At 47.3% G+C, this 25,087-nt stretch overlaps 1 protein-coding gene across 3 annotated transcripts in view; it reads left to right on the top strand.

Moving 5' to 3' along the window:
* The window catches only part of znf423 (zinc finger protein 423), a 512,581-nt gene that overhangs the window by 168,874 nt on the left and 318,620 nt on the right, over positions 1-25,087 (top strand). For 2 of the 3 annotated variants that reach the window (XM_072518216.1, XM_072518215.1), the window contains exon 3: positions 16,915-17,115. In XM_072518216.1, coding sequence (XP_072374317.1) covers positions 16,915-17,115 — 201 coding nt within the window. The remainder of the gene's footprint in view (positions 1-16,914; positions 17,116-25,087) is intronic. The other variant, XM_072518217.1, reaches the window with a different exon arrangement.

Genomic DNA, 25,087 nt, shown 5'->3' with positions numbered 1-25,087 from the left:
CCAAATCTTCCGAGAACCTCAAGTAAATAGTCCCATTACACCCTCTCAAATCCTTTCTCAGAGATACCTCTGGCTCGTTTACAGGGGAGGGGGAAAGAATAACATTTAAAAGATGACGTATATTGGCTGATAATTGAAGACCCTTTACAAAGCTTGTTTGCTTCACCGAAATTATACTTGGAAAGGAAGGCTCCAACCAAAGCAGCAGAACATCGAGCAGCTTAGCGTCCCCGTTTAAAAGTGAGATGTGTTGGTATGGAGCACACTCGGCCGGGTCTTGTCCCTCTGAAGGAGCAAGGAGAATAGAGGCTTGAGTAAGGGTTGGAGACAATGATGGGGAGTCATTAACCATATCTAATAGCAAGGGTGCGAGGTGTTCCGCGAACATCTTTTAAAATTCAATTGGAAAGCCATCTGGGCCAGATATCTTACCAGCCTGCATCAGCCCAATACATTTTAAAATCTCATTGGGGCGTAACAAAGAATCCAACTCCCAGCTCTTGTCTGCTTCGACAGTTGGGATGGGCAGGTTGTCCAGAAAATCAGACATGCCTGACTTGTCCGTAGGAGGCTCAGATTTATACAGGTCACAGTAATAGGATTTAAACGCTGCATTGATCTGGCGAGGGACGGAAATAAGGTTACCGTCCAGGTTAAGTAGCTGGGGAATCTCCTGGAAGGCTGCTTGGCATTTAAGTATATGAGCCAGATGACGACTGGCCTTCTCCCCGTATTCATAAAAAGTGTCCCTGGAGCAATGTATCTGACTTACAGCCATATTAGTGGTCAGTAGCTCGAACTCCGTCGGCAACCTTTTTCTGCTTGCGTATAGCTCTGGGATAGGATCAAGTGAGTGCTGGTGATCTACCTCAAAAATGGGGTCTCTGCTCCAACTTCTTCACTTTAACACGTGTGCTATAAGAAATAATTTCTCCCCCACCCCCTTAAGGACGGCCTTAAGAGCCTCCCAAACGTGGAAGGGGAGATTGAGTTGGACCTATTTAATTTGATGCAGTCATCAATAGAAGTGGATAGAGGCTCGCAAAACTTTAACAGCCAGCAAAGTAGTATTCAGCCTCCAGGGTGAGCATTGAGTGACTCCAGCAACAGATCAACAAAGTATGGGGTGTGGTCAGAAATTACAATTGTTGAGTACTCAGCTACCACTACCGAAGGAAGGAGAGCCCAATCTAAAATGAAAAAATATGGGAAGGCGCATGGTGGCCATGAGAAGAAAATGGAGAAATCCTTGTCATTCGGTTGTGAAAAATGCCAGGGATCTACCCCTCCATCTGAGCCATAAAAGATAAAACCTTGACCATCCCTGATGGGACCAAAATTTGGGTTTCGAACAATCCAATTGAGGGCCCAAAACACAATTCAGATTGCCTCCTAAAATCAAATGGTATGAGGCAAGGTTGGGGAGCGAAGCTAACAGAGAGTTAATGAAATTCGTATCATCCCAGTTAGGGAAATAAACGTTGACCGGAACTACTGGAGTGTTCGACAGGTAGCCGCAAATGATTAGATATCGACCATTGGGGTCAGCCACAATCTGAGAAGAAGAGAATCGGACTCTTATTAATTAGAATCGCCGTGTCCATGGCCTTGTTGTTGAAACTAGAATGAAAAATCTGCCTAACCCAACCTTTGCGTGGCCTGGTCTGATCCTTAATATGTAAATGGGGTTCCTGCAAAATAACAATTCCGGAGTTTAGGCTCTTAAGGTGAGCGAATGCTCGCGACCGTTTCACCAGGCGATTCAAACCCCTAACGTTCCAAGTGATCAGTCGGATTGGAGGTCTCCCTATTCAGCAAGTGCTGTCCAACTGTGAAATCACACCTAATGTTGGGCACTCTGTTCTAGGTTTTGCAAGCAGCAAGCATGGGCTGGTTGAGTGTAGTCAGTATTCCCTCTTTGTTGTGGACAACGAAAGAGCACCCTGTTTGATACAATCTACCAGCCGTTGGGACATTCGGCCTACATACCTGACATCACACTGGCACTGCTCGTCTGTGAGATGATGGCTATCATGATCAGATTATTGCTAGTTGTATATCGTTCAAACTCATGAATGGGCCTAAAGCTGCCACTTTTGGTTCTGGAAAGTGCTGAGACCACCTCAAATTACCTGGAAGCATAAGGTCTCAAAAATGTGAACAGCAGGTGAAGGCATTTGTTGCATATAGCTATTATGTAGTAGCAACATGAGTGGTATTCTCCACTCATATGATGCTGCCTTCTAGCCAAAAAAGGGTTTTACCTACCACACAAATGAATACTGTGGCATATGAATTCAGTGCTGCTGTGGATGCCAGGTATGTAAGCTGTACGTCCAACAACTGGTGGGTTGTATCAAACAGCATGTCCATTTGGCTATTCATAACAGAATGCCGGATTTAGGGTCATCAGTCAAGCGCACAATGTGGCTCACTTACGCTTTCTAGAAGCTGCATATATTCATATACAAGGCCCTGTCTTCTGCTAACAGAAAGCATATGTCTAGGCTTTGCACCTTCAATTAAATCAAAACTTGGGGCATAACTTTCCTGGTGCATTTTCCATGACCAATCTGAGCCAACTTGTCAACCAATCTGCAACCTCATGCAATATAAATTATTGTTCCCTTTGAGACTTGGTATTCTTGCATGTGTCCTGATGAGTGCAAGACAAAAAGCTTTGGCAGGATGTCTCTTTTCAGCAGTATTCAAGTTCTCCACTACCACGCAACCATTCTATTATTCTGGTTAAAACTTTTTATAATTTTTCAATCTGCTTTGAGAAGATGATTACATGCATTTCCCATGGTTACAAAAATTAGGAAATTATAATTCAGAATGAAGAGTTGAAAAAAGCAAACCCACTAATGTCTTCATTTAGTTAGCAAAATAAACCCGTTAATTGACAGTTCCTTAGTAATTTTATTGGTGATTAGACTTCAGACATTTGTGCTGTTTCTGTACAAGATAACATTGAAGTATCAGTAATAAAGTCCTGCTTCGCTTTGCAAGCAATTTGCTTAAATGTGGGTGTATTTAGGTAAATATGTTCAAATATATGGTTAACCATTAAAAGAGAACTTCAATATGAAGATTAATATTTTAAATGTAAAATATTTAATCCTAATATGCGCCCTATAGCTAAGTTTGAAACAAGACATCGAACCAAGGAACAATCAACATGTGAAGGGGTCTGCCACACTGTCAAGGAATCTTGTCAATTAAGTGAAACAAAATAGAAATCAGATATAAAACAGACAATACTGGAAATACTCAGCTTGTCAGGCAGCATCTGTGGAGAAAGAAATCTAGTTAATGCTTCAGAACGATGACTTCTCATTAGTGCAAATCTGATGTGTCCTGATGTAGAAGGATCCTGATGGAGTGTACATACTAGTGTTCTTCAATTCCATTCAGCTACCGTGAACAAATGCTGATTAAGGACTAGTTATTTAATTGACATCATTTGGCTAGGAACTTTAGCTTGATTTGCAGTTCGAGTGGATATTTTATAGCTTGGGACATGCCCATTTCTAAATATTGCCCTATAATTTCTTGCTTGAATCAGTATTTTGTTACTCCATGATCTGGTTTGGAAATTCCCACTCACAGTCTCTTTTTATAAGGGAAACATGTCTATCCTGAGTCAGCAAACATTGCAGGAAATGTGAGAAAAGTTAGTGTTATAATTTCCATTTCCCATTCACAGCATTAAATGGTTCCTGAAATGGTTCCTGAATGGCAGAAAATTGCTATTCAAAAACTATTTAAGTCAGTTTTTAAGTAGGTTAGAATTCCTGCATTTAATGTTTCATCTCTTCATCGATATCTATGTATATCCATAAATGTGTGTACATTGTAAAATGCAATCCATATATACATAGAAGTCTTGTGCGCTTTGTTAATCAGATCTCCAGTGTTATGCTTGTGCTAATCACGTAGTAACTCATGCAAATTACTGTCAGATTTCCACTTGATTGGCTGAACTTCCTTGTTCATAAAACAGTGGTAACTCACAACTGAACAGACCGGGAACATACTACCAATCAACACATTGCAAGTGTCAATGAAGACTACCAATAAGCAATTTCAAAAATACTTCTCAAAAGGGTTGATACTGAGTAACATAACAAGGAGCAGAAGTTGAATCAATGAAATCCTACAAGTTCTTTTTTGATGATTCTTTTGGCTGGCCTTTTGGTTTCTGCACTAAACTTGAGGACGTAATGCTGGAAATAAGTGTTGTAAAATCATAACATAAATTACATGAAAATTCAAACTTCAACTGCAAATTGCAGGAAGTGCAAATTAATGTGTGTGAAGGTCAGCAGGGCACCTGGAACCTTGGTGAATGATGGGACCAATCGTTCACTTAACTAATATAATTTCAGGATTTGAATGGTTAACAAATCTCTGAAGTGGCAATTTGGATATCTGACATTTAAATTAGATTTATGAAAATGTTTATTAATTAAGATTTCACCAAATTGTATAACTATGGAACTTAACACATTTGAATAAGGTAACCTCCTTTCTTGTATGGATTGCCTTTCAATTCTTGCTGCTCAAGAGCCAAAGGCAGTTGTTGCCGACGTGCAAACTATATAAAACCATAGAATCCCCACAGTACAGAAATAGGCCATTCGGCCCATCGATGCTCTGAAATAGCATCCTATTTAGGTTCACTCCCCCTCCTTATCCCCGTAACCCCATAACCCGACCTAACCTGCACATCTTTGGACACTGAGGGGCAATTTAGCATGGCCAATCCACCTAACCCACACATCTTTGGACATTAAGAGGCAATTTAGCATGGCTAATCCACCTAACCCGCACATCTTTGGACATTAAGGGGCAGTTTAGCATGGCCAATCCACCTAACCCGCACATCTTTGGACATTAAGGGGCAATTTAGCATGGCCAATCCACCTAACCCGCACATCTTTGGACTGGGAGGAAACCGGAGCACCTGGAGGAACCCATGCAGACATGGAGAAAAAGTGCAAACTCCACACTGTCACCCAAGGCCAGAATTGGACATATATTACATAGAAATTTATAACAAATCAAATTTCATTATTTTACCCATTGCCAGTGATCTTAGCCAATGACAATTGTATCTATCTGTGGTCTCTGTTTCTTTTCAGTTATGAGACATAGGAGCAGATGTAGGCCATTTGGCCTATCGAGTCTGCTCCGCCATTCAATGAGATCATGACTGATAGGATATGATAATCCTCAATTCCACTTTCGCGCCTTATCCCTATTACCCTTGATTTCTTTACTGATTAAAAATCTGTCTGTCTCAGCCTTGGACATACTTAACGACTTGGCCTCTACAGCCCTCTGCAGTAAAGAATTCTACAGATTCACTACCCTCTGAAGACAAGAAATTCCTCCTCATCTCTGTCTTAAATATGCGACCGCTTATTCTGAGATTATTAGTTCTATCAATTTGTTATATTCCCTAAGACCCTTTTCTATGTAAAAGATTTACTCACTTTTATAATTTCCCAAATTTAACATGCATCCTGATTGTGTGCTGTCCGTGGTATGTGCAGATCAATTATCAGTAGTTGTTAACAGGTTTCAAAGTGGAAATCTATTGAAAACATAAATTAGCTCACTAACAGGGCCCATACATGATTAAAAAATAGCACAAACATTTTGTGGTAAGTTTAATTAATTTTTTACAGTACAAATGCAGCAATTTATTGACACTCATTGGAAGATTTATGGAAGATTTATGGCATGTTGTGGTTTTTAAAGGACTAATGGCAGAACAGCGCAAATGGCCCAGCAGTTTGAGGTGATTTGCAACTCGCAGTGGAGGTCTTCCTCGCCACAATGTGCTGGGTTTCTAATGCATTATTGATGGCGGCAACTGTGGACTCAATATTTTTGTGTCAAATTCTGGAGTCCTCCTATTTTGTGTAATTAAGATGTGTCATTTGAAGCCCAAGGATTTCCTGAGGAACCTAGCGTAAGAGTTTCTGGGTCTTTCCAGAGTCATTGGGCGGGATTCTCCAGCCGCGTTCGCCCGGTGACCGGAGAATCCTACTCCAGGTCAATGGACCCCTCCATTGTCCGCGTCTCGCCTGTGGCATTCTTGCGGCAGGAGGGGCAGAAGAATCCAGCCCATTGTTTTAAGCCCAATAAGGCTTTATTTTACAATTCCCGGCCTGAATTTGCCTACAGTTCCCAGGCTCATGATTTAGTCACTTAATAAAAGACTATCCTCATAAATAAAACTGAAAATTTTCATTCACATTTCCAAACTGCATTGTCTTGGTTGTTGTACTTGCACCGGGTGTCAGGAGGTGCTAATATCTGATATGCTCTTTAGAAATTAGACTCTGCTGTACTTGTTACAAAAAAACGTAAAGGCAGATCATTATTGTTCTGCGAGTTAAAGAGCCTAGAAGAGTTGAAGATAATTTTGTCACAATGTGATGTGCAAACAAAGCTATTAAATTTACATGACAGAAATCATACTGTCCTGTGGATTCAGAGGCCGTTTGGGGGAAAGCATTCTAAACAACTCACGGCGATGATGTTACTTCACATGCTGTATTTATGTGATCTTGCCTAGCTGGTGATTGTTTTGCCACTTTGTGAGCAAATTTCATATTGAAAATTGTTGTTACACAGCTCAGTTTATTCAAACCATCTATTTTATAGATTGCAGCAAGGATGAGACAGTAGTCAGAGAAATATTTGCTTTGATTGATGTATTTTACAACAAGGTATATGCTGAGATGGATTGAAGGGCTTGCATTCAGAGCAATTCAATTTTAATATTGAATTTAAGATATGTTTGCATATTTTATATGGTCCTGGAAGTAGTGCCAAAAATCTAAAATAAAGCTCCAATTATATTAATTGATCAGAATGACATTGTAGTAGTGAATTTTAAGCGTTTATATATTAAGTTGCTTTTTTATCAATTGATGTTACTTGTGATTAAAGAACTTCTTTAAAGTATTTTTTTGCTTTCATTTTGTGGAACAGCCATAGAGCTTGCTATAGTTATTGTTTATTGACAGTTTTAAAAATTAAGCCCGTTGAAAATTCTCACATACGGTGTTCTTGGCATTTGATACAATCGGCTGTCAAAATCAGACAAATTACAGCTCAGAAAGGTCATAAAGGTCAGAGTTCCAGGAGGACAAAAGCTGATAACAACGTGAAACTTGGAAAAACACCTCATCATATTGGTCTAAAGCACAGCAAGATTTTATGGTTTTATATGTGAAATGAAGTAGGCTTTAGTACAAAGTGTTCAATTGCTGAATAATATTTCAATAATGTCTAGTAAGTTGAATGTCCATTCCTTTTGCTTTAAATTTGTCAGTGAAGCAAACTTTCACGAAGCATCTTTCAAATCTTGTGAATGAACGATTTAATATTTTTATAATCGTAATAATCAGAAACCATTGTCTTATTTCTCCATAAATGAGGTGCAGGGCGAACAAAATGACCAAAGTTGTAATATTTCAGAAATGTTTAAATAAATTTGTATTTTTATGGCAAGAAATTGGAAGCTTTTGTTATGCTTTGTTCAGTCATGTATTATAGACAGGTACACACACATATATATAGTTGGCAGACTTTTACTGCCCTTATGCGATGGGCTGTGAAGTGTCAGGGAAGTGTGTTGGGGTGGCTCCCTCGTGCAGTCCAACATCAGAAACGGCAGCAATCTGGGTGCCTGCTGACCATATCTGGGTGGGATTTAAACAATTAAAGACCAATTAAGGGCTATTTTCCTGGCCTTCTGGCATTTTGCTGGTGGTGGAGTTGCCCATGTCACAAGGGGAGGCCGTTGGCTGCAAGGAGGCTGCCTCCATGTGGCTTTCCAGGCAAGGGGGGCTGGCTGCCAGCGGCAAAGGCTGATTCAATGGGCCCTGATGCCGACACCGGCGGGGTCCCCCCCCCCCCCCCCCCAAATGCTGTTGGGGCCTCCCTGTTTGGCCCAGTAAAGAAAATACTTCTCTGCCATCCTTGTAAAAGAGCCTGTAAATGGCACCTCTCTCAGCAGTACTGCTGAGGCTGCAGAAATGGTGGTTCCCTGATTGGACTGACAGCTTGGAAGGCCTGTCCTCCTTCCTTAACTGGTTGTCTAGCCACACCTGCCGGATCTTGGTTCACCCTGGCAGTATTGAGGAGGAAGTCCTGTACCCCATCCTACCCCGCCCAAATGTGATGGCCACCAGAAAATCTCCCCAACGTCGGGACTTCTCCATTCTGGGAAAATTCTGCCTCATATGTTTATTTGAATTTGGATGCACATACTTGTGTGATATATAATCTGCAACACTGGTGCTACATGAATAGAATCCCAGTACCGGGAATAGTTGAATAGTGGTGATACTGGACTGGGAACCCAGAGGCCGAGATGAATGCTCTGAAGACGTGAATTCAAATTCCCGCATGGCAGATGGAGAAATTAAATTAAATTTCAGTAATGATGATCAAGAAACTAGAAGATTTATTGTAAAAACCCATCAGATTTGCTAATGTCTTTTAGGGAATGAAATCTGCCTTTTGGCTCCAGATAGCCGTGAGGTTGATTGTAAACTGCCCTCCGAAATTGCCTAGTAAGTGACTCGGCTGTATCATCAAACAGCTGTAGAAAGATCAGGTAAGAACAAAACCAGATGAACCACCTGGCATTGAGCTTGACACCGGATCAATAACACAGAAAATCGGGCAGGAGTAGACCATATGACCCATCGAGCCTGTTCCAGCATTCAGTATGATCATGGCTGATCTTGGTTTCAACTCATTTTCCGCACATGATGCCCGTATCCTTTAATTCCCTGAGGGACCAAAAATCTGCCTATCTCAGCCTTAAATGCATTCAACAAGGGAGCATCGACAACCCAATGGGTAGAGAATTCCAAAGACCCACAACCCTTTGAGTGAAGTAATTTCTCCTCTACTTGGTCCTAAATGATCGGCACCTTGTCCTGAGACTGTGCCATCGTGCATTAGATTCCCCGGCCAACGGAAACAATCACTCAGCCTCCACTCTATCCAGTTCCTTCGGAATTTTGTTGGTTTTTTTCATGAGATCGCCTCTTAGGGCAGCATGGTGGTTAGCACAATTGCTTCACAGCTCCAGGGTCCCAGGTTCGATTCCCGGCTTGGGTCACTGTGCGGAGTCTGCACATTATCCCCGTGTGTGCGTGGGTTTCCTCCGGGTGCTCCGGTTTCCTCCCACAGTCCAAAGATGCGCGGGTTAGGTGGATTGGCCATGCTAAATTGCGCTTAGTGTCTAAAATTGCCCTTAGTGTTGGGTGGGGTTACTGGGTTATGGGGATAGGGTGGAGGTGTGGGCTTGGGTATGGTGCTCTTTCAAAGAGCCGGTGCAGACTTGATGGGCCGAATGGCCTCCTTCTGCACCGTAAATACTGTGATTCTTATTTTTCTAAACTCCAGAGAATATAAGCCCAATTTATCTCACCTCTGATCATAGGACAACTCCCTCATCCCAAGGACCAATTTAGTGCATCTTCACTGTACTGCCTCCAATGCAAGTATATCCTTCCTTAAATATGGAGACCAAAACTACACAACAGTGGGGGTGAATTTCTGGCTGCGTTGCGCCTGGCTCACCGGCCCCCACACTGCATTTGCGGCAGCTGCCGATTGGAGCGGAATGCTCACGGCCCATGCGGCGTGTGATGCGATCTGGTTCAAATAGATGAGCATGATTTCAAATGAGTCTTTAAACTAATTTAAATATGCTCAGCCCGTTCAAAGCCGGAGTCTCCTAGCTCACTGGATTTTTCGCCTCTGCCGCCACAGCCTAAGGCCGGCAGGAATCGCTACTGATCTCCATGAATGAGACCAGACGTGATGACCATGCCAGTGGTCTAGGAAGCCATTGCAGCCCCGAGGTGGTCGGGACAGAACACTGCCCCCAGGCACCCTGGCAGTGCCAATGTAGTTAGTACTGCCTGGGTGCCAGGGGCCATGGCCAATAGGCAGGGCCAGAGAGGGGGCATGGCCATGAAAGGGGGGGGAGGGTCTTTTGGAGACATAGAATCTACAGTGCAGAAGGAGGCCATGCGGCCCATCGTGACTGCACTGACTCTCGACAAAGCACCCTACGTAGGCCACTTCCCCGCCCTATCCCCGTAACCCCACCTAACTGTTGGACACTAAGGAGCAATTTAGCTTGGCCAATCCACTTAACATGCACATCTTTGGACTGTGGAATGAAACCGGAGCATCTGGAGGAAACCCACACAGACACGGTGGGAATGTGCAAATTCCACACAGATAGTCATCCAAGGCTGGAATCAAACCCGGGTCCTTGGCGCTGTGATGCAGCAGTGCTAACCACTGTGCCACCGCGCTGCCCAACAAGGATGAAAAATGTACTTGGGGTGGAGGGCGTGTCTGTCCAGCACTGCTCCGGGATCCAACTGGCTGAGTCCTAAAGGACATATCTGGAATCAACAAGAGGGGAAAAACTTACATGACCTCCCCAATCTACCTGTCCCAATACATTTGTCCGTGACAGGAGTGACCACTGAACTCTGCAGAAAGTAACTCACCTTCTGTGCATCTTCTTTTTTTTTTATTAAATATTTTATTGAAAATTTTTGGTCAACCAACACAGTACATTGTGCATCCTTTACACAATATTATAACAGCACAAATAACAATGACCTATTTTATATAAACAAAAAATGAATAAATATTAAATAACAAAAATGAAAACTAGCCCTAATTGGCAACTGCCTTGTCACAAGTTACACCCCCCCCCCCCGCCCAATCTTGGGCTGCTGCTGCTGCCTTCTTTTTCCCATTCCATCTATCTATCCGCAAGGTATTCGACGAACGGTTGCCACTGCCTGGTGAACCCTTGAGCCGACCCCCTTAGGACGAACTTAATCCGCTCTAGCTTTATAAACCCCGCCATGTCATTTATCCAGGTCTCCACCCCCGGGGGCTTGGCTTCTTTCCACATTAGCAATATCCTGCGCCGGGCTACTAGGGACGCAAAGGCCAAAACATCGGCCTCTCTCGCCTCCTGCACTCCCGGCTCTTGTGCAACCCCAAATATAGCCAACCCCCAGCTTGGTTCGACCCGGACCCCCACTACTTTTGAAAGCACCTTTGTCACCCCCATCCAAAACCCCCGTAGTGCCGGGCATGACCAAAACATATGGGTATGATTCGCTGGGCTTCTCGAGCACCTCGCACACCTATCCTCCACCCCAAAAAATTTACTGAGCCGTGCTCCAGTCATATGCGCCCTGTGTAATACCTTAAACTGAATCAGGCTTAGCCTGGCACACGAGGACGACGAGTTTACCCTACTTAGGGCATCTGCCCACAGCCCCTCCTCGATCTCTTCCCCCAGCTCTTCTTCCCATTTCCCTTTTAGTTCATCTACCATAGTCTCCCCTTCGTCCCTCATTTCCCTATATATATCTGACACCTTACCATCCCCCACCCATGTCTTTGAGATCACTCTGTCCTGCACCTCTTGTGTCGGGAGCTGCGGAAATTCCCTCACCTGTTGCCTCGCAAAAGCCCTCAGTTGCATATACCTGAATGCATTCCCTTGGGGCAACCCATATTTCTCGGTCAGCGCTCCCAGACTCGCGAACTTCCCATCCACAAATAGATCTTTCAGTTGCGTTATTCCTGCTCTTTGCCACATTCCATATCCCCCACCCATTCCCCCCGGGGCAAACCTATGGTTGTTTCTTATCGGGGACCCCCCCAAGGCTCCAGTCTTTCCCCTATGCCGTCTCCACTGTCCCCAAATCTTCAGTGTAGCTACCACCACCGGGCTTGTGGTTTAGTTCCTCGGTGAGAACGGCAATGGGGCTGTCACCATAGCCTGTAGGCTAGTCCCCTACAGGACGCCCTCTCTAATCTCTTCCACGCCGCTCCCTCCTCCTCTCCCATCCACTTACTCACCATTGAAATATTAGCGGCCCAATAATACTCACTTAGGCTCGGTAGTGCCAGCCCCCCCCTATCCCTGCTACGCTGTAAGAATCCCTTCCTCACTCTCGGGGTCTTCCCGGCCCAGACAAAACCCATGATGCTCTTTTCAATCCTTTTAAAAAAAAGCCTTCGTGATCACCACCGGGAGGCACTGAAACACAAAGAGGAATCTCGGGAGGACCACCATCTTAACCGCCTGCACCCTCCCTGCCATTGACAGGGCTACCATATCCCATCTCTTGAAATCTTCCTCCATCTGTTCCACCAACCGCGTTAAATTTAACCTGTGCAATGTGCCCCAATTCTTAGCTATCTGGATCCCCAGGTAACGAAAGTCTCTTGTTACCTTCCTCAACGGTAGGTCCTCTATTTCTCTACTCTGCTCCCCTGGATGCACCACAAACAACTCACTTTTCCCCATGTTCAATTTATACCCTGAAAAATCCCCAAACTCCCCAAGTATCCGCATTATTTCTGGCATCCCCTCCGCCGGATCCGCCACATATAGTAGCAAGTCGTCCGCATACAAAGATACCCGGTGTTCTTCTCCTCCCCTAAGTACTCCCCTCCACTTCTTGGAACCCCTCAACGCTATCGCCAGGGGCTCAATCGCCAGTGCAAACAATAATGGGGACAGAGGGCATCCCTGCCTTGTCCCTCTATGGAGCCGAAAATATGCCGATCCCCGTCCATTCGTGACCACGCTCGCCACTGGGGCCCTATACAATAGCTGCACCCATCTAACATACCCCTCTCCAAAACCAAATCTCCTCAACACCTCCCACAAATAATCCCATTCCACTCTATCAAATGCTTTCTCGGCATCCATCGCCACTACTATCTCTGTTTCTCCCTCTGGTGGGGCCATCATCATTACCCCTAACAACCTCCGTATATTCGTGTTCAGCTGTCTCCCCTTCACAAACCCAGTTTGGTCCTCGTGGACCACCCCCGGGACACATTCCTCTATTCTCATTGCCATTACCTTGGCCAGGACCTTGGCATCTACATTTAGGAGGGAAATTGGTCTGTAGGACCCGCATTGTAGCGGGTCCTTTTCCTTTTTTAAGAGAAGCGATATCGTTGCTTCAGACATAGTCGGGGGCAGTTGTCCCCTTTCCTTTGCCTCATTAAAGGTCCTCGTCAGTACCGGGGCGAGCAAGTCCAAAAATTTCCTATAGAATTCGACTGGGAATCCATCCGGTCCCGGGGCCTTTCCCGTCTGCATGCTCCTAATTCCTTTCACCACTTCTTCTACCTCGATCTGTGCTCCCAGTCCCACCCTTTCCTGCTCTTTCACCTTGGGAATTTCCAGCCGATCCAAAAAGTCCATCATTCTCTCCCTCCCATCCGGGGGTTGAGCTTCATATAATTTTTTATAAAATGTCTTGAACACTCCATTCACTCTCTCCGCTCCCCGCTCCATCTCTCCTTCCTCGTCCCTCACTCCCCCTATTTCCCTCGCTGCTCCCCTTTTCCTCAATTGGTGTGCCAGCAACCTGCTCGCCTTCTCCCCATATTCGTACTGTACACCCTGTGCCTTCCTCCATTGTGCCTCTGCAGTGCCTGTAGTCAGCAAGTCAAATTCCACATGCAGCCTTTGCCTTTCCCTGTACAATCCCTCCTCCGGTGCTTCCGCATATTGTCTGTCCACCCTCAAAAGTTCTTGCAGCAACCGCTCCCGTTCCTTACTCTCCTGCTTCCCTTTATGTGTCCTTATTGATATCAGCTCCCCCCTAACCACCGCCTTCAACGCCTCCCAGACCACTCCCACCTGGACCTCCCCATTATCATTGAGTTCCAAGTACTTTTCAATGCACCCCCTCACCCTTAGACACACCCCCTCATCCGCCATTAGTCCCATGTCCATTCTCCAGGGTGGGCGCCCTCCTGTTTCCTCCCCTATCTCCAAGTCCACCCAGTGTGGGGCGTGATCCGAAATGGCTATAGCCGTATACTCCGTTCCCCTCACCTTCGGGATCAATGCCCTACCCAGCACAAAAAAGTCTATGCGCGAGTAGACTTTATGGACATAGGAGAAAAACGAGAACTCCTTACTCCTAGGTCTACTAAATCTCCACGGGTCTACACCTCCCATCTGCTCCATAAAATCTTTAAGCACCTTGGCTGCCGCCGGCCTCCTTCCAGTCCTGGACTTCGACCTACCCAGCCCTGGTTCCAACACCGTATTAAAGTCTCCCCCCATTATCAGCTTTCCCGTCTCTAGGTCCGGAATGCGTCCTAGCATCCGCCTCATAAAATTGGCATCATCCCAGTTCGGGGCATATACGTTTACTAAAACCACCGTCTCTCCCTGTAGTTTGCCACTCACCATCACGTATCTGCCCCCGTTATCCGCCACTATAGTCTTTGCCTCGAACATTACCCGCTTCCCCACTAATATAGCCACCCCCCTGTTTTTCGCATCCAGCCCCGAATGGAACACCTGCCCCACCCATCCTTTGCGCAGCCTAACCTGGTCTATCAGTTTCAGGTGCGTTTCCTGTAACATAACCACATCTGCTTTAAGTTTCTTAAGGTGTGCGAGTACCCGTGCCCTCTTTATCGGCCCGTTCAGCCCTCTCACGTTCCACGTGATCAGCCGAGTTGGGGGGCTTCCCCCCCCCCCCCCCCCCACCCTTGTCGATTAGCCATCACCTTTTTCCAGCTTCTCACCCAGTTCCCACGCAGCTGTATCTCCCCCAGGCGGTGCCCCCCCGCCCATCCTCTCCCGTACCCGCTCCCCCCTTTCCCCAGCAGCAGCAACCCAGTAATTCCCCCCTCCCACCCCCCCCCGCTAGACCCCCCGCTAGCGTAATTACTCCCCCCATGTTGCTCCCAGAAGTCAGCAAGCTCTGGCTGACCTCGGCTTCCCCCCGTGACCACGGCTCGCACCGTGCGACGCCCCCTCCTTCCTGCTTCTCTATTCCCGCCATAATTATCATAGCGCGGGAGCCAAGCCCGCGCTTCTCCCTTGGCCCCGCCCCCCATGGCCAACGCCCCATCTCCTCTCCCTCCCCACCTCCCCCCATCACCACCTGTGGGAGAGAGAAAAGTTACCACACCGCAGGATTAGAACATAAAACCCCTCTTCGCCCCCTACATTCACCCCACCACTTTGTCCAAACGTTCTTTTTAATAACCCACTCATTCCAGTTTTTCTTCCACAATAAAAGTCCACGCTTCATCCGCCGTCTCAAAGTAGTGGTGCCTCCCTCGATATGTGACCCACAGTCTTGCCGGTTGCAGCATTCCGAATTTTATCTTTTTATGAAGCACCGCCTTGGCCCGATTAAAGCTCGCCCTCCTTCTCGCCACCTCCGCACTCCAGTCTTGATAAACGCGGATCACCGCGTTCTCCCATTTACTGCTCCGAGTTTTCTTCGCCCATCTAAGGACCATTTCTCTATCCTTAAAACGGAGGAATCTCACCACTATGGCTCTGGGAATTTCTCCTGCTCTCGGTCCTCGCGCCATAACTCGGTATGCTCCCTCCACCTCCAACGGACCCGCCGGGGCCTCCGCTCCCATTAACGAGTGCAGCATCGTGCTCACATATGCCCCGACGTCCGCTCCCTCCACACCTTCAGGAAGACCAAGAATCCTCAGGTTGTTCCTCCTTGCGTTGTTTTCCAGTGCCTCCAACCTTTCCACACATCGTTTCTGATGTGCCTCCTGTATCTCCGTCTTCACCACCAGGCCCTGTATATCGTCCTCATTCTCGGCTGCATTCGCCTTCACGACCCGAAGCTCCCGCTCCTGGGTCTTTTGTTCCTCCTTTAGCCCTTCGATCGCCTGTAGTATCGGGGCCAACAGCTCTTTCCTCATTTCCTTTTTTATCTCTTCCACGCAGCATTTCAAGAACTCTTGTTGTTCAGGGCCCCATGTGAAACTGCCACCTTCCGACGCCATCTTGGTTTTTGCTTGCCTTCCTTGCCGCTGTTCCAAAGGATCCGCTGCAATCCGGCCACTTTCCTCTCCTTTTTCCATCCGTGTCCAGGGGGAATTCCCTTCTGGTTTACCGCACAGTGTTTTTAGCCGTTGAAATTGCCGTTGGGGCTCCTACCAAGAGCCCAAAAGTCCGTTCCACCGGGAGCTGCCGAAACGTGCGACTTAGCTGGTCATCGCCGCACCCGGAAGTCCCTGTGCATCTTCTATGAGGTGCACTGGCAACTTGCTAATGCTCATTTGACAACAACTTCCAAACTGCAGTCTGTAGCACCTAAAAGAACAAGGGCAGCAGGCGTATTAAAATATCACAAGATCCCTTTCAAGTCACAAACTATCCTGACTTGGAACTATATTGCCGTTCCTTCACTGTCGCTGGGTCAAAACCCTGGAACTCACTTCCTAACAGCACTGTGGGTGTACCTGCACTACATGGACTGTAGTGGCTTTTGAAGATGGCTCACCAGTGTCTTCTCAAAGGCAATCGGGGATGTGAAGTTATCCTTCCCACCAATACTCAAACCTCTTGAACAAATTTTTGAAAACTCTGGTTAGTGGAACTAATGAAATAAAATATGAATTTCCCTGAAACAATGTTAAAATTAAAATGCATTTACCCACACAATGTAAATGTAAAATATATACAAAGCTTGCCTATTTTTCCTTGTTCTATTTTTGAAGGAGCGCAGGGCTAGAATTTGAGTTAAAAATTAGAATGCAGAACTAAATGCTACAAAATCACCATGTTTGATATTGTGAAAATCCTATGAGCTATTTTTCTTGAATTTTCTTCAATGTACCCATTTTATGAAAATAATTTCCATTAATCAGATGTGGTCAGTTGTTCATGATGTAGCAGGTGTATCATTTTGGTATTTTTTCCTCAAACCTGTTATTCATTTTTCTGTATGTATTTACGAATAACTACTTTATTTTCTTAATCTTTCCACAACACCGTTATTCACATTATAGTATATTCTGCTTCATCAGCAGGAGCCTCAGGAGGAGACCAGGAGTATGATACCAAGGACGGACAACTGGAAGACAGACACAGCATGACCAGTCAGGAAGAGAGAAACGAAGATGATGAAGACATGGAAGATGAATCAATTTACACCTGTGATAATTGTCAGCAGGACTTTGATTCACTGGCTGACTTGACTGAACATAGGGCACATCGCTGTCCTGGAGGTAATGTTAAATTAGCTCTGCATTCTGGCAAGGGTAGACTGGGTAATTGGGTACAACTGATTAGAACCTATCTTTTCCAGATTTAAATAATGTTTTATTTTAAGGGTTTAGTGCAAGATTTTGTTAATTATGAAATATTGGATTTTACTTTTATCATGGGGATTGTTGTATCTACATGAAAGCCTTAAGTGCAAGGTCTTTAAATAGAATATGCTAATTATGAACAGCGACGATTATAGATGGCCATATGGTGCAGAGAACAATAGGAAGTGACCTGTATAAGTTTTTTAACTACTCTTTAAACCCAAATGAAAATTAAATTGCTTGGCCACTTAATGGGTATTTTTTTTTCTAATTTCACAGTTCAGAAATGTGGTCATTAACTCCAGTGAACATAAAATTTGTCTACCATGGGTATTATTTGTTCAGTAAATAGAGTTAGTACATGACCTGCATAATATGATGCGTTCTAAATATATTTAAAGGTGAGTGCAAAGATATAGAATTGTACCAGTAGTGAATGCCAAATGTGGGATTCAATTTGTGAACTTTTAGCACTTTTGAAATAATTCCCATAGCGCTCTACTACTGTTACAGTGACCTGTGTATGACAGTGTGATAACATTCCAATGTACTGTCCAACTAACAACAACTTTCCTGCTGAACATCAAACCACAATATTTCTTAGGGTTGTTCTTAACTTGTGGGCCATACCACAAGTGCAATGCCATTTTAGGAGATAGCTGGCTTGCCTTTAGTTCCAGGCTTGGTTTGTTCGCAAAGTACTATTTGGATCCTGCCCTCCTCTGCCAAAACTGCTCACTATTCCAGAATCATCCTGGAATGAAAAGGTCATCACTGGCCTTGCCATTACAGGGCAGCTTCTTAAACCCCGGTTTCTGCCACCTCTGCTCTCTTCTCCAGCAACACGGAGAGCTGGCTTATAGACTTCTTTGCCACTAAAGCCGAGACCACCCTTTCAATGCTTCTGCTGCTTTTCCTTTCGCCTAAACCACCAAACCAAACTTCCCTAAGGTTGCCCCACCACCACCACCCCACTCAAGCCCTGAAAACTAATTTCTCCCTAGTTTCTCTCCTATCTCCTCTCATGCCCCCTCTGAGCAGAACTTGCCATTGAAACCTACTGCCTAGTCTATGACCCCCATGTTAGCTGGTATTGTCTTTAATTTGTCTTCTCAGTTTCTGTCCTGCTACCATTCAAGTCATCACACCACCTGCTGAACAAACCCAACTTTGACTCCTCATCTCCAATCTTCCTTTCCTCGACAAAGTCATTGAACATGTTGCCACCTCCCAAACTCATGCCCATCTTTCCTCAACTCTGTACTTGAAACTGATTGACGTTTCTATCTTGGTCTCAGCATTGAAATGGACCTTGACAACATTACAAATGACATCCTCTGTGAGAATGTGATAAACATCCCTTCTTATCCTTCTGGTCCTGCTTGCAAATTTTGACATGTGGTGAGGGTTTGACCACACCACCCTCCTCCAATTCTTGTCCTCCATTGTCCAGTGGGTGGGACTGCCCTTGCTTAGTCCTATTCCGATCAACCTAGCTGTAGCCAAGAAATCACCTGCAATGACCTCTTCACACTCTTGCCTTATTACCTCCAGACTCCCCTAATAACCTATCCGTGACCTTTTATTTCTCAGCTACACGCTGCCATTCAAGACGTAACCTGAAAACACAACATCAGGATCCATGGGCGGGATTCTCCACTCCCGCACCGAAGTGGCCGCGCCGTCGTGAACGCCGTCGAGGTTCACGACGGCACGAAACGGCCCTGATCCCGACCGATTCAGGCCCTGACAATGGGGTAGGATCGGGGCCGCGTCATCTACACGCGCCAGGCCTTGTCGCCCGCGTAAATTACGCGGCCGGAGCCGCATGACTGGCGTCATCCGCGCTTGCGCGGGTTGGCCGTCCTCTCTAAGTCCGCCCCGCAAGAAGATGGCGGACGGATCTTGCGGGGCCGCGGAAGGAAGGAGGTCCTCCTTCAGAGAGGACGGCCCGACAATCGGTGGGCACTGATCGCGGGCCACCCCACATTTCAGGTGCAGGATCCCCCCTCGCCCCCCCGCAGGCTGCCCCGCCAGCGTTCACGCACCGTTCACGACGGCAGCGGCCAGGTGTGGACGGCGCCGGGGGGAACCCGCCGTTTTGGCCTGGCCGCTCGGCCCATCCGGGCCTGAGAATAGCGGGGGTGCCGGAGACTCGCCATTTTGGGTGTCTCCGGCGATTCTCCGGCCTGCGGCCTGCGAAACTCTACCGGGCCGTTCCCACCGCTTGGGAGAATCGCGGAAGGGCGTCGGACCGGCGTCCTGGGAAATTTTGGCGGCCTAGGCGATTCTCCCAACCGGCGCGGGAGTGGAGAATCTCGCCCCAGGTGTATTCTGACGACATTCAGGACTACCTCACTACCTCTACTCTCAAACAGTTTACTACCTCTGATTTGTCATGCTGCTTGTCTGCTATCCAATGCTGGATGAGCAGATATTTCCTCCAACAACACTGAGAAGACCAAACAGATTGTTTTTAGCCTCCACCATAGTTCCCTTGTCACTAATTCCATCCCTCTCCTGGCCGGATGAATTAGACTGTTCACAAACTTAGTGTCCCTTTTGTCCCTGAAACGAACTGCTGAGCCCACATCTGCTCCATGTCTAAGACCATTCACCTCTGCCTCCATAACAGTGCCATCTCCACCTACCTCTGATCATCTGCTGCCGGAACCCATGTCTATGTAATCATTACCTCTAGACCTGACTGTTCCTATGTTCTGTTGGCCAGCCTTACACAACTCAGCTTATCCAAAGCTCTGCTGCCCATAGCCTAACTCGCACAAAGTTCCGCTCACTCAACGAACCACGTTGGTTCCCAATCCAGTTTTGTTTTCAAATTTCTCCATGGATTTGACGTTTCCTATGTCTGTCACTTCTTCTAGCCCAGTGATAGCCAACCTAGACTAGTGAGTGGACCACATGGGTGGCCCTCTTTCATATCAGTTGGCTGCAAGATTGAAATCAGACATGTGCACCAATTTTTTTTTTTTTAATTAACATTTTATTGAGGTATTTTTGGTATTGTAACAACAAAATAAACAATGTACATGAAACTATAAACATAGTGCAAAAGCCGTCTCCCTTCCTTACAGGTCCCACCTTTATTTACCCCCCCCCCCGCTGACGATTAATTTTCCGCGAAGAAGTCGACAAACGGTTGCCACCTCCGGGCGAACCCTAACAGTGACCCTCTCAAGGCGAACTTGATTTTCTCCAAACAGAGTAAGCTAGCCATGTCCGATAGCCAGGTCTCCAACTTCGGAGGCTTTGAGTCCCTCCAAGCTAATAGTATCCGTCTCCGGGCTACCAGGGAAGCAAAGGCTAGAACGTCTGCCTCTTTCTCCTCCTGGATTCCCGGGTCTTCCAACACCCTGGAAATTGCCACCTCTGGACTCAGTGCCACCCTTGTTTTTAACACCGTGGAGATGACATCTGCAAACCCCTGCCAAAATCCCCTAAGCTTCGGACATGTCCAGAACATGTGGACATGGTTCGCTGGTCCTCCTACACATTTTGCACACCTGTCTTCCACCCCAAAGAATCTGCTCATCCAGGCCACTATCATGTGAGCCTGATGAACGACCTTGAATTGTATCATGAGCCTGGCACATGTTGCGGATGCGTTGACTCTACTCAACGCGTCCGCCCATAGACCATCCTCTATCTCCCCTCCCAACTCCTCCTCCCACTTGCGCTTCAGCTCCTCGGTCTGCGTCTCCTCTGACCCCATAAGTTCCTTGTAAATGTCCGAGATGCTCCCTTCTCCTACCCACCCTCTGGAAACTACACTGTCCTGAATCCCCCTCAGCGGTAGGAGCCGGAAGGTTGACACCTGTTTACGTAGGAAGTCCCACATCTGCAGATACCTGAATTTGTTTCCCCTCGCCAACCCAAACTTCTCCTCCAGTGCCCTCATACTCGGAAAGCTCCCCTCTATAAACATATCCCCCATCCTTTCAATCACTGCTCTCCGCCATATCCGGAACCCCCATCCATACTTCCCGGGGCAAACCGGTGATTATTACAGATTGGGGACCAGACCGATGCTCCCTCTGCTCCCACATGTCTCCTCCATTGCCCCCAGACTCTCAGGGTGGAGTACTGTGCCGGCGGGAATGGCAGAGGTGCAGTTACCAACGCCCCCAGACTGGTGCCCTTGCATGAAGCCGCCTCCATACGCTCCCATGCCGACCCCTCCCCCACCACCCACTTCCTGATCATGGCTATATTCGTCACCCAGTAATAGTTACTAAAATTTGGCAGCGCCAGCCCGCCCTCTCCCCGACTCCGCTCAAACATTACCTTCCTTACTCACGGGGTCTTGCCCACCCAAACAAAGCCAGTGATCACTTTGTTGACCCGTTTAAAAAAGGACCGCGGAATAAAGATGGGCAGACACTGAAACACGAACAAGAATCTCGGGAGGACCGTCATCTTCACCGTCTGCACCCTCCCAGCCAGTGACAACGGAAGCGCGTCCCACCTCCGAAAATCGTCCTTTATTTGGTCTACTAGTCGGGCCAGATTTAATTTATGCAGCCGGTCCCATTCCTGCGCCACTTGAATGCCTAGGTACCTAAAGCTTCCCCCTACTAATCTAAACGGCAGCTCCCCGAATCGCCTCTCCTGTCCCCTTGCCTGGACCGCAAACATCTCGCTTTTCTCCATATTTAGCTGATACCCCGAAAACCGGCCAAATTCCCCTAGAATTCTCATGATTTCATCCATCCCCTCTATCGGGTCCGATACATACTGAAGCAGGTCACCTGCATAGGGTGAGACTCTGTGCCCCCCCACCCCCGGACCAGCCCCTTGAGGCTCTCAGAGCAATTGCCAACGGCTCTATAGCGAGCACGAACAATAGTGGGGAGGGGGGCATCCCTGTCTCACCCCCCGGTGCTGTCTAAAATAGTCCAATGTTGGCCTATTCGTCCGTACGCTTGCCACAGGAGCCTTATACAGCAACCTGACCCAGTCAATAAAGCCCCACCCAAATCCGAACCGTCCCAGTATCTCCCACAGATAATCCCATTCTACCTGATCAAAAGCCTTTTCTGCATCCATTGCGATCACTACCTCCACCTCCCTATCTTCCGGTGGCATCATGATCACGTTTAACAACCTTCTTACATTGTCCACCAACTGCCTACCCTTAACAAACCCCGTCTGGTCCTCCCCAATAATGTCCGGAACACAATCCTCAATCAGGGAGGACAAAATTTTGGCCAGCAATTTGGCATTCACATTCAACAGGGATATCGGCCTGTAGGACCCACACAGCTCTGGATTCTTGTCCCGCTTCAGAATCAGCGAAATCATGGCCTGTGACATCATCGGGGGCAGCACCCCTCTTCCCCTTGCCTCATTGAACATCCTCATCAATACCGGCCCCAATATCCCAGAGAACCTTTTATAAAACTCCACTGAGTACCCGTCCGGCCCCGGGGCTTTACCCGACTGCATGGCCTTCAGACCCTCCACTATCTCTTCCAACCCGATCGGGGCCCCCAGCCCTTCTACCCGCTCCCCGTCCACCTTTGGGGAATTCAGCCCCTCCAAGAAGTGCCTCATCTCCTCCGGCCCCGTAGGGTGTTCTGCCTGGACAGCCGACTGTAGAAATCCCGAAACGCCTTATTCACCCCTGCTGAATCTCCAACCAGGTTTCCATCTCCGTCATTTACTTTCCCTATCTCCCTGTCTGCCTCCATCTTTCTAAGCTGCTGTGCAAGTATTCTGCTGGTCTTCTCTCCATGCTCATAGATCGCCCCCCTCGCCTTTCTCAGCTGCTCCACCACCCTCCCTGTGGTTAACAAGCCAAACTCCGCCTGTAGCCTCCGCCATTCCCTTAAAAGCCCTGCCTCTGGGGTCTCCGCATACCTCCTATCGATCTGTAGTATCGCCTTTACCAGTCGGTCCGTCTTTGCCCTGTCCACCTTCTCCCTGTGGGCCCGTATCGAGATCAGCTCCCCTCTGACCACCGCCTTCTGTGCTTCCCAGACCACCGCTGCTGAAATTTCCCCCGTGTCGTTGACCTGCAGGTTGTTCTGAATACATTTCCTCAGCCGCTCACTCACCCCTTCGTCAGCCAAAAGTCCCACATCTCACCTCCAGTGCGGGCGCTGGTTACTGACTTTACTAACCTGCAGGTCAACCCAGTGCGGAGCATGGTCTGAGATTGTGATCGCCGAGTACCCCGTGTTCACCACCCCTGCCAGTAAGGCCCTGCTCAAAATAAGGAAATCAATCCGGGAGTACACTTTATGCACGTGTGAGTAGAAGGAGAACTCCTACACCCTCGGCTGCCCAAATCTCCATGGATCCAACCCCCGCCCCCCCCATCTGCTCCATGAACCCTTTTAGTTCCTTTGCCATTGCTGGCACCCTGCCCGTTTTCGAGCTTGACTGGTCCAAGCCACAGTCAATAACTGTGTTGAAGTCCCCTCCCATGACCAACCTGTGCGAGTCCAGGTCCGGTATCTTCCCTAGCATCCTCTTTATAAACTCCACATCATCCCAATTTGGCGCATACACATTTACTAATACCACCTGCACCCCCTCCAGTTTCCCACTGACCATAATGTACTGACCACCCACATCCGAGACTATTCTACCCCCCTGAAACACCACCCGCTTATTGATCAGGATCGCGACCCCTCTAGTCTTTGAGTCTAGTCCCGAGTGAAAGACCTGACTGACCCAGCCTTTCCTCAGTCTAACCTGGTCCGTTACTCTAAGGTGCGACTCCTGTAACATTACCATGTCTGCCTTCAGTCCACTAAGATGCACAAACACACATGCCCTCTTGACCGGCCCATTTAACCCTCGAACATTCCAGGTGTTCAGCCTAGTTAGAGGGCTCATTGCGACCCTTCGCCGATCAGCCACCACGTTTTTTGGGCCCGCCTCCAGCCCATGCTCCACACCTCCACCGGCCCGCCCCCAGGCAGCCTCCGCCCCCAACCTCCTCTCTGTCCCTTAGCCCAAGTCCCTCCCTCGTCAGCAGAACATTTACTCCCCCCCCCCCCCCCCCCCAAGTAAGAACACTCTGTAACCCAACCCCTTTAATAAACCGAACACATGCACCTCCCCCCACTGCACTTCCGTGAGCTAGCCCGCCCAGCTAGCTTGGTGGCTCCCATCCCTGGCGCTGGATAGTCTCCCACCTATTGTTCTCCCCCCACCCCCTCCCCGCTCATACAAACATACTCCAACATCAAACAATCCCCACACAATTGCCCGACAGAAAAACACCAAGATCTAAACAAGCACACCTCCATCCCCCAACAGTGCAAATGAAAACCTTAACTCACTCAGCTCCACCGCTGGTCCCAAATCAATGCAAAAGTCATTACAGACAGCTTCCACAAAACAAAAAACGAGAAACTTTTTTTTCAAGAACAGAAAAACAAAAAAAAGCAAGAACGTTGCAGCAAAGTTCAAAAGTTCTCAGTCCACCACCAGTCCTTTCCTTTTCGCGAAGTCCAACGCCTCCCATTCGCGGCTTCCTCGCGAGTGCTCTGTGAGCCCTGTCCACTTCCAAGGGCCGGGAGAATGCCCCATTCACCAGCCGAAGCCTTCTCTGTCTTTCTGTTTCTGCCTTTACGAGCACTTCTAGTCCTTCTCTCCATGCACCGATGTGGGAATTCAGTACACAATTGCCTCTGTCATCAATTTTTCAATTCAAGTCCGGTAGAAAATCGGGGGGCAAGGTCCAAAAATCCGACCAGAGCGGGGGAGCCACCAAATGTGCGACTTACTCCTTCATAGCCGACACCGGAAGTGATGTTCACCAATTCTGACCCTTCTATGAACTTGAATATATTTAATACATGGCAAATTTTTCATAACGAGTTATAAAAAATGAGTAATCACATATATTGATAGA

This window comes from Scyliorhinus torazame, chromosome 10, assembly GCF_047496885.1.
Source record: "Scyliorhinus torazame isolate Kashiwa2021f chromosome 10, sScyTor2.1, whole genome shotgun sequence".
NCBI classification, from domain to species: Eukaryota; Metazoa; Chordata; class Chondrichthyes; order Carcharhiniformes; family Scyliorhinidae; genus Scyliorhinus; species Scyliorhinus torazame.
This window is presented reverse-complemented; position numbering and strand designations above follow the sequence as displayed.